The 14,960-nt window shown below is 36.9% G+C and overlaps 1 protein-coding gene across 1 annotated transcript in view; it reads right to left on the bottom strand.

Annotated features, from left to right (window-relative positions):
* The window catches only part of OTOG (otogelin), a 92,913-nt gene that overhangs the window by 63,957 nt on the left and 13,996 nt on the right, over positions 1 to 14,960 (bottom strand). Inside the window, exons 12-19 of the mRNA XM_042814279.1 lie at positions 14,791 to 14,916; positions 13,615 to 13,723; positions 13,161 to 13,207; positions 12,064 to 12,209; positions 4,920 to 5,052; positions 3,909 to 4,086; positions 2,363 to 2,487; positions 1,382 to 1,594 (exon numbers count right to left, since the gene is read on the bottom strand). Of these exons, the coding sequence (XP_042670213.1) occupies positions 1,382 to 1,594; positions 2,363 to 2,487; positions 3,909 to 4,086; positions 4,920 to 5,052; positions 12,064 to 12,209; positions 13,161 to 13,207; positions 13,615 to 13,723; positions 14,791 to 14,916 (1,077 nt within the window). The remainder of the gene's footprint in view (positions 1 to 1,381; positions 1,595 to 2,362; positions 2,488 to 3,908; positions 4,087 to 4,919; positions 5,053 to 12,063; positions 12,210 to 13,160; positions 13,208 to 13,614; positions 13,724 to 14,790; positions 14,917 to 14,960) is intronic.

The following is a 14,960-nucleotide window of genomic DNA, read 5'->3' as shown; positions in this document are numbered from 1 at the left end:
ACTCGAGTAGCTCCCAACAGTTTTCTGATAAACATCTCCATTCTTTCATTCCCAATTACATGAAATTCCACTAAAATTGCTATCTTGGTACTACACTGTGTACACTACACAGACGTAAATCTACAGTAATAACAGATACAATTAAGTCTGTCTAGTTAATCCAGAATCCAGATTGGGAAAACTGGACTGTTCAAGTTTTTTCCTCTAACTCCCAAATGTATGGCTTTTTACACGGCCTTTGGAAAACATACAGCATCTTAGTGGAAATATTAGAAACTGTAAATGAAATGTGTGCACTTTACAGCTGTTGCACATACCATCTTTTCTTACACATTCCATAAAGTTCTACATTAAAAAAAAACAGATTTGAAGTGCTTGTTATATTAAAAAGATTAATCTTTTAAACCCCACAAGCATGACTTTTTATAGACGCTCTAGAAAATCTACACTTGCTTTATTAAAAGCAAAAGAAAATTAAATATTTTGAAACAACTTCATTCAGTAACAGGTAGGCACCACCAACTATGCCACAAAATTTAATCAAGCTGGGTTTTTTTAGAGTACATATGCAGATAATCTGGCATGAGATACTTCAGCAGGACAAACTTTCAAAAATCCTCTTTATTATACATTATGATACTTTATTATACATTATGACAAACAGATGACGTGATGAGTTACCCAATGTGGAATTTCTGAATGTTCTTTAGATAAGATTTTCAGTCTTGCTTATGGAGCAAAGCCTATTAGCACAACACAGCTGTCAGTTAAGGGCTGTTTTATGAGTCCCTAACCCTAAAACTTCCAAAAATGCACCAAGGGCATCACCAAAAGTTCATGTAAAATGAGGAATTAAATAACATTAGCCACTCCTCTACAGGTGAAAATGCTACAAACCAGAAACAGAAGTTAGCTTTGGCTATTTCTATAGCACATATATTCTTCCATTCATCTTAATTAAAATATCAGTGAGATGAATTATACACATGTATGTCAGCAGTCAATATGCACGTTAGTGCTATTGACAGTAAGAAAATAAGCTCTTGGAGATTATCAGAGTAGAAGTTGATGACAATCCAAATAAAACTGCTATGTACGGCAACAAAATTTCTCATTTGTCAAGGGTTCATTTAAAGAATTAGATTAACCTAATGTTTATGAGAAAAGGAATAAATATATTTACACAGCCAATGAATAATAGTAACACAAGTATGATGAGACATTTAAAGTCACATTTTTCCTACCAAGAAAAAGAGCCTTGTCCTGTGCACCATGATGAAATGACAATCAGAAAATAAAACTAAATGAGTATCAGACAGAAGTGGATTAATTCAAGTCCTCAAAGAGTAATTATTATGACTGGAAGTTAAAGACAACTCACCGCAGTCTGGAACGCTTCTTCTGAAATCTATTACTATTCCAAATCTTTTGCAATGATGAGCATAATGAGCCAGAGCAGAGCAAAAACAATTCTGTCCACATTTGCAAGTGTCTTTCCTGCACTGCTCAAAATAGGGAATGGGACTCAAATAAGGGTAGCATGGAGCAAAAACGTCTTTCGTAAGGATGCTACAAGCTTCCGCTGCATAAGAGGCTACACAAATAACAGATAAAACACTTTCAGTGGAGAAGTTTAAGAAGAGTTTTGTTTTTTTTTTTTAAATCTTTGCTATTGATCACAGATAAATACTATATATATACACATTACTATTTTTCATATCAACACAATTGTACTGAAGGATAGAAAAGTTAGCTACTCAGTTTTGAGCTTTTTCTTAGAATCATTTTAAGATATCTGGAAAAGTACAACATGCAGGCAGTCATCTATCTTTATTCATTGATGTAGGTTAGGTACAAGACACTAGACTCTATCCACTTCCTTTCATAACAACGCAGGAGTACATATTTCTGTAGTTTAAGTCATACTCAGCAACTACTTCAGTCTGCATTGTAAAGAATAACCTGTTGTCACACATTGTTTCACACTAGGTAAGGCTGCAACCACGCTTAGAGCTGCAAGCTTGGAGTGACACCACCACAAAGAAGACAAGAATATTAAGAAATTGTTAAATAAGCTCCAGCACCCACCTTAATATCTTATTTTGGAATGCATGTAATGTGTGCTCAGTAATGGTCAAAAATAAAAACGTTACTACTAGAAAAAAGACTATTTCATGTGCTTACGGAAGTCCCAGAACACACTTCAATAATGTGGTTTGTTAGAGGACTGAGCTTAATAAATCTCACTATATCTTGTCAGTGGAAAGGACTGGTTTGTTTCATTTCTCTCTTCCAATTAGGAAAACATCACAGATGTAATAAGTACTAATGCATTTGACAATAAAAATTGATCACTGCCCACCTGACTGCAGATGAATATCACATGGATCCATTTGTGAACTATCGTGCACAAGAACACATGCTGATAATGTTTTCCACGCATTTCCAAACAGCTGTGGAGTGCTTTCAATTACTCCAACTGGAGATCTTTAACAAAATATAAATCAGTCACAAAAGAGACAGTGAATTTTCAGAACTGTAATCAATATCAGTTCTACTATAGCCTTCAACACAGCTAATTCAAGTTCCCTTTCCACTGCACTCATCCCCATAGCACTAAACCATCAGGTAAAGTTTCAGACCTCTCTCTTTCTTTCCAGGCAAAAGCACAGAAAAGAAAATGATGATGTGATCTAGGATCATTAGATATTCTGCATGAAAGCTCAGATCAAATCAGACCAAGTTCCACTTTCACAGGAGTTGCAAGTAGCGCTGCTGTCCAGAAAGTATGCACTCTCTTGTTCATACTTCTGCCTCCTCAGTGATACTTGATCCATTTTGATCTCTCCTCTGTCTATAATTTCATGACTGACACTGAGTAGCTGACTTTTCTGGCTGTCAATTCTCTGAGAGGAGGAGGAAGAGGGAATGGAAACTCAATGGGCCAGAGACAAGTGCAAAAGCAATTGGATATCCATATCCATGCGGCTCAGTTAAGAAGAGGTGTAGCAGAAACTGAAAGACAGATTTTGATCAAAATAACTCTGTACACATTATGTATAGAGAATAATCAAAACTATATCTTAAACATGGTGTGTTGCACACTAGGTAAAAGGTTGTATAGGCACACAACTAGTAATACCTCTGGTGGATGTGCTGCAAAAGACAGCAATGTCTATGGAAATTCTTCTAACCTTAAAAAAATGAATTATTTGAAAACTCAGTATATTATTTCCTCTTTTCTATTTTTTTCAGTGCTATTTTTTCAATCAATTCTGACTCATATTCCAAATCTGAGACAGTAATTCTCCTGCTGTCTTCTTTAAAGCTGATTATTTTTCCTTCATTAACCAAGCCTTCTGATGTATTCTTAATTCCCATTCCTCTATCCCCTCTTCCATGAGGCTTCTTCACCCTCTGGAGGCCAATTATTTAGCCTGAACTGCCCATTTACTATGATGCTCATGCAGCTCTGACCATCTTTCACTGCAACACCGCAAGTGAAGTTCAGGCAACAGTCAATTCCTTTTGCTGACCTGCAGGCACTGAACAAAGGAGGCTCTGTTGGCAAAAGCAGATTAGAACTTGCAGAAGAGAATAGAAGCTGAACAGACAAAGGATTGTGGGGAGGGATGTAGTCCCTTACAGAGGGCAGTCCATCTTCTGGACAAATGTTCAGATAAACTATCCCTTAGTAATGGTATACATTTCACTGTGTTTTTACATTAAAATACTCTATACAGAACTTGTTTTTGAAATTCTGTAGTTGAAGGACAGTTTTTCTGTTTGCAAACTAAAACCTACTATCCAGCCAACTAAAACCGAATCTTAAAACATTTTTTCAGCCATCTATTTAGCTCAGTACAGCCGATTCACCATTCTAATTGTAAATATTCATGTACTCATACAAAAAATCATCCTCCATATTTCCATTGAAGGTTCCACAAAGTCCAACAGTATCATCCTTCCACCGTCCATCAGCTTGAAGATAAAGCCTCAGTCCTTCTCTGTCATATAGTATCTGTAATCCAATGTGTGTCTTTACTTGAAGAAATACAGAGGAGAGTTTTCGTATTTCAAATAAATCTAGTGAATAAGAATAGAGATTGTTGAAGGGCAAAGGAAACCTGCCTATAACTTGCATTTTGTTCTTGTCATTTCACTTTACTTTTTTTTGTTTAATATAAGTGACTTTTTTCGTACTCTGGCCCCAAACTCTTGATTTATTACAAAAAGTTATGTTTTAAAAGAAAAAAGTAAGAAATTAATGACAGTCAAACTTAGTAACAACGCATCTGGAGTTCACCAAAATATTCATACAAATTAACTAAAGAAAGTACATCAATTTCAAGATGTCAACACTGGAGACAGTATTTCCATTCACTTCTTTCAGACAACCTAGCTCTAGCAGTGGCAATGTTCTTCCTGTATTGAAGTCCCTTTTAGGGATTCCCAAACAGTCACATTTCCCTCAGACATCAAATGAACTCGTGGTTTGCATATCATCCTAAAGCGAGCACCAATCCTCACAGAACACAGCCATATATTCATATGTAAAATACTTGCTAGTATCTTCAGAGGGAAACATTTACAAACCTCATTGAAACAAAAAGAGAAATTAGTCATTAGAGAAAATCACGTTGCCTCAAGAAATAACTAAGCAGCCTTATGAAGGATGGTATTTGGGGGGGACACAATGTACTTTATCTTAACATAAGAGAAACTAGCACAGTACAACTCCTAACATCAGAGCACAACATATGCTAGCAGCTAAACTATGAAATATTTCATCAAAAATGATCATCAACAATCACTTAGCATTAGTATGTTAACAATACTGATGATATCGCAACACACACGGCACCAAAACACTGCTTCAGCACTTGATAAGCATTGTACATTCATATATTGTTCCTTACCATCTGCATAAGGCAGGTTAATTTTGTACTGGTCATATATCAAAACATCTCCTGAATGAGTCAGAGTCACTTGCCTCTTGGGATCCTGCTTAAGAATAATGCTGATTGATTGGATACATGACCCATCCTGGTTCTACAAAAGACAGCAATTTAAAGATACAGTTGATTTTAAGCAGGATGAATGTTAAATAAGACTGCAAGTTAACAAGAAGAAATTGAAAATTATCAGCTTTATGCTGCTTCCTGGCAGATTGCACTTTAAAAACGTATAGCATAATTGTTAAGATAAAACTAATTTTCTAATCATTTCAAATGTATGTTTAGATGCAACTCTACCACATTAAGCTAACACAGCTTAAAAGTGGGATATGAAAATAAAAATGTAAACAGCCCTTCCAGGGCTTACTACAAAGACATGTGCAATTCATGATATCCACTGATCCAAAACACACTGTGGGTGGGTTCCTGTACACAAACAAAGCTGCATTATCCACACAGCAAGACACAAGTCTGATTTTGAATTCTTTTTCTTTAAAGTGTTCTGATATACCCAGGTTCCCTTACAGCATATTCAAGGTACATCACTTTTTCAAAAACCACCTTGTAACTCATTTCTTTAAATAAAAACAAACAAACAAACAAAAAAAAAAACCAAAAACCACCACACTCCAGCTTTTAAGTTCATTATTTCTAAGAGAAGAATTGTGGAATATATTCATAAGCTCCCTAATTTAATACTGATTAAAAAAAAAAGCAGCTACATATCACAGCACCCAGCTGGCCTGACTTGCTTTTATTACCATTGCATTGCTTATTCTTCCCATAATTTCAATTCTCTAATTCAAAGAAAATATAATTTAGGAAAACCATTTAAAAAAAAAAAACAACAAACAGTGTACTTCACTCAGCAGGAAATACATTGAAAAAAATATTTTAGATTAACTTCATCTGCCTTACCGACTTACATTTTATTCTTCAGCACTCAACTGTCAACATTATCAAAATCTAATCAACCGAAATTCTAAAAGCAAAGTATTGGGGCTGATGTGCTGAAGTCTCACAACAGAAAGAAAATATGTGGCCAGCACAGGAAAATTTTATATCAGCTTAAAGATGAAGAGTCTAATACAAGTTCAATGCTTCCATCAAAGCTGGAATCAACTATAGCATGTGTTCTATGTGAAACTAGGTATTTCTTCCCATTTGTGATTTTGGCCCATTATTTGTGTATTTCTGAGGAACTTCTTTAAGGCCTAAGCTAAGTTACAGATAGATTTATTTTCAAACCTTCAGTCACTCATTTTTAACTTCAAAAAGGGCGTACTTTGACCTAAAACTAATGGAATTACAGTTGGAGATGGATGATTCCCAGGATCAAAGCAAAACAAAAGGCCTAACAGCTGACAATTTATAAACTTCAGCAGGAAGAAAAAAAAAATCAAATAAGCAGATAGAATTGCTCGTGAGATAGTCTAAGAAAAATCCTAAAAGAAGTCCTGTGATACTTAAATGAAGTCCCAAGCTACTTAATATTCCTGCACAACTCATGTTACATGAGCGATCTTCATCTAGACAACATACCAGCTGGAATGCAGCACAAGCTACCAAATATTGAATTTATCTAGTGTATCACAGTAACAAATACACCTGTACCACATAAAAGGGCAGCTAGCCAGAGAGATGATTAACACTACTTGGTTACTATCAAAGTTTCCAGGTTAGGACTTCAAAAGCTAATTATCCTTTGGCTTCCAGTACATCTGACACAATAATGCTTATTAGTGACAGAAGACTATCAGAATTTTATTATTAGAATGAAACTGATAATTCATCAATTTTATGAGAAAAATTCTCTAGCATAGTGGATCAGGCATAGAGATGGACTGAGAGTTTCAATCTTTGACATCTCAGCATGCTACTTTCTCACCTTGCTACATCCTGAAAAAAAATCAGAATCTACTTTTACTCCAGAAGGGCACACATTAGAAATAACCTTAAAAACAACCTTGTTCCAAAGCCCCTGCACTCAGCAGGGTTGCCAGGCTGCCCAGGGTCCAGTCCAACCTGGCCTTGAATGCCTCCAGGGATGGGGCACACGGTCTCTCTGGACAGTCTCTGCCAGTGCCTCACACACCCTGAAGAAAAAAACCTAACACCTCCTAACACCTAACCTAAATCTCTCCTCTTCTAGTTTAAAGCCCTTCCTCTTCATCCTGTTACTGTTTGTCCATGTAAAAAGTCCTCATTCCTGTTTATAAGCTTCTTTTAAGTACAATGAGGTCTCCCTAGAGCCTTCTCCATGTTAAACAAGCCCAGCCGTTCAGCCCTTCTTCATATGATAGATGCTTCAGCCCCTTGATCATATACATGACCCTCCTCTGGACCCTCTCAAACAGCTCCACATCTTTCTGTGCTGGGGACATAAGACTTGGAAGCCGTACTCCAGATGGTGCCTCACAAGGGCAGACTAGAGGGGGGACAATCCTGTCCCTTGCCCTGTTGGCAGGTCCTCTTTAAGTGCTGCCCAGGATACAACTGGTCTTTAGAGTTACAAGAAGTTACCCTGACAGCTTTTATCCAGTTTTTTGTCCACCAGGACTCCCAAGTCCTCCTCTGCATGGCTGCTCTCAATGAGGTCTTCTCCCACTCTGTACACACACCTGAGATTGCTCCAATCCAAGTACAATATCTCACACTCGGTTCTTCTGGGCCCACTTCTCAAGACTGTCCAGGTCCCTTTGGATAGCATCCCTTTCTTCTGTAGCACTCACCTTGGTGTCATCTACATAACTGCACTCAATCCCACTGTTTTTGTCATTGATAAAGATGTTGAAGAGCACAGGTTCCAAGTCATAACCCTGGAGGACATCACTCATGACTGGCCTCCACCTTGACATTGATCACAGTCCTCTGGATGTGACTATACAACCCATTCTTTATCCACCTAACAGTTCAATCTTCAAATTCATTTATCTCCTATTTAGAGATAAGGATGTAGTGCAGAACTATATCAAAGGCTTTACACGAGTCAGGTAGACAACATCTGTTGCCTTTCCTTTGTCCACCAGTGCTGTCACTCCATCATGGAAAGCCATCAAATAGGTCAGGAACAATCTACTCTTGGTGAAGCTACACTGTCTCAAATCAAAACTCCTTGTCTTCCATGCGGTTTAACGAAGTTCACAGGAGAATGTGCTCCATGATCTTTCTAGTCACATACATGAGGCTCACCAGCCTGTAGTTCCCCACATCTTTCTTTCTCAAAAATGGGAGTTATTACATTCTCCTTGTTTCAGGAAGGAATTAAATTTCTGCCACTCGTGGTATACCTCTGCTCTAAATTCTAAGGCTTATTTACACTGACTTAGTGTGCTGAGGAAAGAGGTCAGCACCTAACTGCTGTCTCTTCTGTTCCAGCTCTGTCACTGAAAGATCTTGTACCCATTTGAAAGACACTCAAGCACAAAGACAAAAGGCTATTTACTTTTGGTACACTGCATAAGCTCATTTTACTCTGTTCTTGATTATGCATCTTTTAAGTCTTGTGATAAACATACGCAGATATATGCAGAAGTCACTGGAGTGTGACCTAGGTCTTTCTGAGGGAAATTTTTCCTTGATTGGATTTCAATCCTGAGTAGCTACACAGAAACCTCCAGGACAGTTGCTGGGGGCTGTGCTACACAGTCCCACTGCTTGCAGTAAAGACTTACCTGTTGATGTTTTTATCAAGTAAAATGTCAAGCACCTTCAACATTGAAAAAGGCACTGAACAAAAATTCCTTTAAAAAAATCCTATCTTTGGGCAGTCAAACTAGCACCACTAACAGTACAAACTAGATGAAGACTTTCAGCTCAAAGATCTGTATTCCTAGTGACTTTTACTAAGATTTGCGTAACATGAAGTCTTACTTTACATCCCAAAAACAGCCACTACAGCTGCCAAGATTTCTGAACATTACTAGGTGGCAGACACATGCTGAAATAGACAGTGATCACCTCTCTGCCCTTCAAGTACCATGAATGCAAAGTGGTAAGTAAAGAATTAAAAAAAAATGCATTCAGAATTTCAACATCTCTAAAAAATAATGCAAGTCATCCATCATTACAGAATGAAACTTTAAAATACTGAATTACAATAATAATATGGAGATATATTTCATCAGTTCAACCACCTCACCTAGACTGCTGGCAAAGACAGACATCTGAATTGCTAAACAACACTCCTATTATTTCTCTATTTATGTTCTCCAGCTTCTTCACTAAGAGTTTCTGTACATATCATTCAGAAATAGCAGCTACGAATACAGAATTTTGCCTACCTTTTAAGAAGCTAAAAATAAAACATACAAGCTCCTACCCACAGAGCAGAGCCAAGGGAACAACTCTCCATAGTACATACATTGCTACACAATAGTACAAAAGCTGCGTTATTCCTTCATACTCAAAACTGAAGAAATGCTGTTTGACAATTATTCTCCATTTCAATGAACTGCTCCTTTCACAGCACTGCCCTTGCCAACTTTCAGCAAGTGTTTTCACAAGGATAGCCATTTCTCTCACTCCACATTTTAAAAAAAATCCTATATTCAGACTACTTTCTCATCATACAGACTACAAAGACAGCGAGGTTGTCACCTGAAACCTAGATAAGGTTAAGCTGTGCTGATCTCTTGACTGATTCTCACTCCGAGAAGCGCTTAAACAAAATTCCACATTTTCAAATCACTTGTTGCCTGATGACAGTTCATGTCATCAGCTCTAAAGCATGAGATGACTGAACTCTCTGTGACTCAGAACTAAAAATCTCCTCAGGTATTTTCTTTCTACGCTTTTTAATCTGCTTCAATGCCATGGGACTGATAACTGAAAAGACAGTCAGAATTTTAAGAGCATACAAATCTCCAACTATTGGAAAATGAGGTTCTACATAACAAATCTTTTAGCTTCCCATTTCAATTCATTCATTTTTATAAATGGGAATCAAGAATCGTAGAATTCTTAGAGTTGAAAGGGACACCTGGTGGCCAACTATTCCAATTCCCCTGCAATGAACAGGGACACCACAGCTAGATCAGGTTGCCCAAGACCATATTCAGCCTCACCTTAAAAGTCTCCAGGGATGGGGCATCAACTACATCACTGGGCAACCTGTTCTAGTACCTCATCCTCACCGCATAAGACTTTTTCCTTAAATCCAAGCTAAATCTAACCTCTTGGAGCTTGAAACCTTTTCCTGTTGTTCTACCACCACAGACCCCGCTGAAGAGTCTGTCTGGTGCCTACAGAACTGTAAAGCAGTCCTTCTGCCAAGTGGTATTCTTTTGATAGTTAGGCACCCAAACAGCTGCACTGAAACCCCAGGCTTTTGAATTACAGTACACACAAACTGATCTTAATATTCTCTCACTATTTTCCTACCAATAACTGATTTAGCAGCATTTAACTCTGGAAAAAATCACCCAAGCCTTGGCTCAACTACCTGGCTGTTATGTTCAGAATACTCCATTCAAAGCTTTGTAGAAGTTTATTCTTACTAGGGACTGATCAGGTTAGTTTTTTAACAGCAAAGTGAAATAGGAAGCCAACATGTAGTAAAAGCCAAAGTCTTTTTTTCCCCACCTCCAGCCACTTGAATGCCTTAAGCACAATTCCTCACCCAGGGCAAAGAATATACAAGGCATTTGCAGTGTCAGGAGTGTTACAGATAGTTAATTTGTCTCTCACCTCCCCCAACAAAAACATTAGAACTACTAAACCAAAAAGCAAGTTTCTGCCAGTTTTGGTAACAGTGTACTACAGGACAACTTAAACATACAAGAGACTGTCACAAGCTTCATGGACTTTAACATCCTTTTTATATTGTGAAGCCCAGAACTGCACACAATATTCAAGGCAAAGTAGCATCAGCACTAAATACTGCACATGAATCACCTCTTGTGATCTGTTGTCTACAAACTGTGTTCAACACACCCTACAATGCAGTCAGCACTCTTGACTGTCAGATCCCTTTCTGCAAAGTTGTTCTCTAGTCACTCATCTCCCATCCTGTATCTGTGTCCAGATAACCATTTAATTCTATTACTTTTTTTTTTTTTTTTTTAAACTATAATTCTACCTACTCTATTTTATTCCATTGAATACTATAAAATTTCTATTGTGGTGAACTTTCAGTGACAGTTTCATATGACTTCCTTCTACTTAAAGGTCTTCTCTGTGACTCAGGTAGCTTTTGTTGCACTAGAACAAATAGATTTCACTGAAATATGACTTCAGAAAATGTGGCGTGACCATTTGTCTTCCCAAGGCAATGTCAAGTGTATAAACAATATAAGTTGCAGAGAAGCTTCATGACTGCAACATGACTTGAAATGCACTGAATAAAGTACTATACCTTGTTGCAACTCGAGAAAAAGCATACTATCAACATGCAATTCCAATGAAAATCTTAGTGTTCTATACCTCACAAGTACAACAGTATAATACACGTTCAGTAATCTACACACAGAACAAGAGATGAGGTCTTCAGTGTAAAGCAAATGAAATACATTTTTTACTTCTGTATTTAGTATCAGAACTCCAATGAAGTAGCATCCACAGCATCAGCTATACATACGCACATGGGTGTTTGGCTGTACAGACTACAAACTTTCAACAGCAACACAGACACATATCTATACCTAAAGCCAAGAGAGTTGTTCAAAAGCTACCCAAAATTTCCTACATCAACATAAAGTGAATTTCAAGCTGCAAGAACAAAGCCAAATGAGAAGTCTATATTCTAAATGCAAAAAGAAAAAACAACAACAAAAAAAGACAGACTCGTTCTTCTTTCTAGTAGTAATAAGCAGTAAGATAGTTTTGTGCTCATTGCAAAGCCACAAAGACCCAGAAAGCTGAAAGAAAACAAGTCATCCAAGATTTGCCACAAAAACCACAGCGCACTATTGAATGACTTCAGTGAACACCAGATGAAAACACTGGCACCATCCTTCCTATTAGTTGAATGCTTTTGCTCCCATTTATTTCATCAGTGAGGACAACTGTTGCTAATAATTTTATTCAATGGCTTTGACATTGTTTCTTCCTTAATATATATTTTCCCTTCAAGATACAAACGTAACGAGGAATTTCTAAGCCTTACCTGTCCACAGGGAGCATTTTGCAAGGATACTGTAAACTCTCCAGATGTACGACTTTTTGCTAGAATGTATTGGCAAGTGGCTTGAAAAGTGTATTCACGTCCATCAAATGTCATAAAATGAATGTCTCCCGAAACTGAACATTCAGCTGAGAAATACAATAATGGAATTAAGTATGTAGACAAAGTATTATGTATTATGAAGAGTTATTCCTGATATATGCTATAGTTTATAAAATTGTGCTTACATTATAAACAGGAACTAGGAAAACAGTGAGGAACTGAACCCTAGCCTTATTAAAAAAAAAAAAAAAAAAAAAAAAAAGAAAAAGAAAAAAAGCTTGTATCTGATGCCAGGCCAAAATATTGAAGCAGTCCCACCACTGCAATGAGACAATAATGTACACTCCTTGCCTTCTGAGTGTGATGTGTGGCTCTAAAAACCAATTTCCAGAAACACTGTTTCACAACTCTTAGATCAGTGCTTGATTCTATTAATAGCTGTATAAACCATGAGGCTATGAGTATCCTCTAACATGCAAAATCCTTTTAACTAAGCTCTGTAGCTTTGTTGTTTATGGGTGAAATGAGAGTTGCACTCCTCATTTGACAAGCAACTTGGAAAACAATTAACAGGCTTTTGTCTAATGCCTAGCTACAACATCACTAGGCATGAATACCATGAGAAAAAACAAAAACAAAAAAAAACCAAAAAGCAATGAAATAGTACTCTTGCACTTGGAAACACTTCCATGAAACATATCTGTAAGTCTATCAATTGGAGACCGCAGAGGAAACTTCAGTTGAAAGCCAAGAACAACCAGGTAGTATCATCTATCAGAGACACTATAGTGACCTAAGGGCAGATGCAGTACTGAGCTAAGTTGAAAGGCACGTCTGCTATTTAGAGCACTTATTAATTTAATCTGTGTGTGAATATGTTAATAAGCAGATACAAACAAAAAACCCAACTGTATAGAAAATACACTGGGGGAAAATTTAAAATGAGCATCAATATTTTATCTCAAAAATTCATAGTCACTGAAAAAGGTTAAGTAACCAAGACTTTTTTTTTTTAAAAAAAAAAAAAAAAAACATACCTGGACATGTAAGGTTGGTACAAATCCATTTTCCTCCAATGCAAGTGCTGAAATAAAGGCAAAAAGGTTACAAAATAAAATCTCAATATGAAAAGTAAATGGCTATTCTCAGTTGTTTTTCCTGGATTCCAGGAGCAACAACAGAAGAAAGAAAAGTAATTTTCCTACTAAAATTTTTAATTCCAGATCGCTTTCAGAGTTCAAGGGAAAAAAAATCTAAATATTCCCTTACTCTCTGCAATATCCATGATTTGCTCTTCTTCTCCATTAACAGATCTATAGTTTCTTTTATATGTCTGTTAATAGCAACCAGTTGTCTAGGGAACAACAGTTTTGTATGTAGAAAATGTAGTGATTTGTCAATTTTGTCCAATAGGCCTTAAGTGCCATCTCTCCCTCCCTCTCATAACAATGGAAGCATTAAGTCTACAGTTTTAAAAGAAAGAGTACTAACCAATTATTACATTCCTCATAAACCACAGAGCCTATTTCAAAAGAACTGCCATGGTAATCGCAAGGACAGTCCATAGGCTTGACACACAATTCATTTTCATAAATTAAGCCTAGAAGAAGAAAAAGGAAGAAAGATTGAAATATTTATAAATATCAACAGACAACTGGGAGCAACAAATGGTCATATTCCATTGAATATAAAGTTGTAGGATATAAAGTTGTGGGCTATTTTGAAGTCATTTTATATTCTATTCCTAAATTGCTTGAGATGTATTAGTAGTGTGAATCACTAGTGCTCAATAATGTGGAAAGAAAACCCATGCTGCTTTATTTGGTATACTTGACTTTTTTTGACAGCTGAATAAATCTTTGACTCTGTTTTAAGGCACTGTTTGGTCCTTATTTTACTACAGCAGGGTTGTTGTTGTTGTTGTTGTTGTTGTTGTTTTTGGAGGGGGGGAAGGTGTAGAGGGAAGAGCTGTTTTGTTTTTCAATTATTCAACTATTAGAGATCCAGAAACTAAAAGAGATTACTAGCCCATATAAGATGAAGCATGTGACAAAGATGATCACACTTAGAGCAGACAGCGTTCAAGGATCTATGGCATATCATTTTCTCTATAATGATCAGATAGAATTACATAAGAAGTCAGTAAGAAGATGAAAACTAGACATAAAAATATCAAGTGCAGAGTTTTGCTATAGGCTGAATTACCAAATACCTTGCTTGCCAGAACCACACAACAGTAAATGTCTCAGTATAAAACTTGTTTCTAGCCTCATGAATGATTTCTACTCATGCTCTCATAAACACCTGAAACTGCAGACATCCTTTGTGAGGAAAAAATAAAATGAAACCAAGCAGCAACCACAAGAATTGGGAGGCTGGCTCCACTACACATAAAATAATCACCAGAGCAAAGCACATTTTTTACTCAACTACAGAACTCTACACCTGGAATTTGGATCTGTGCTGAAAATACTCCTACTTGCTAGATTGAGGAGAAGCCTCCTGCCACCAAATGAGATAAACACAGTAAGTTATCCACACCCTATTTGCACGGTGTTTATAAAGAATTATTATGAATGCTTTACAGGTCATGTAAACCTGGGGGAATGAAATCAGAAAATAAAGTAGCACTAGCTAATATATATATCTGAGTAGCAAAACTATTACCATCTGGACAATAGCATCCATCAATGCAAGGAAGTTCACTGTCAATACACTGTGATTGCAAATGACATGAAGCAGGGCAACAGTTGATGCACTCATTGTAGGTCAGTGGTTCAAGACAGGTAATCACTACAAAACAGAAAAGACAGAGAAACAAACAGCTCTTGGGCTAC

The sequence above is a fragment of the Centrocercus urophasianus genome, unplaced genomic scaffold (genome assembly GCF_019232065.1).
Source record: "Centrocercus urophasianus isolate 14NV4802_14NV808 unplaced genomic scaffold, USGS_Curo_1.0 seq_14, whole genome shotgun sequence".
NCBI lineage: Eukaryota > Metazoa > Chordata > Aves > Galliformes > Phasianidae > Centrocercus > Centrocercus urophasianus.
The sequence above is the reverse complement of the archived record's forward strand: the minus strand, read 5'-3'. Positions and strand labels throughout refer to the sequence as shown.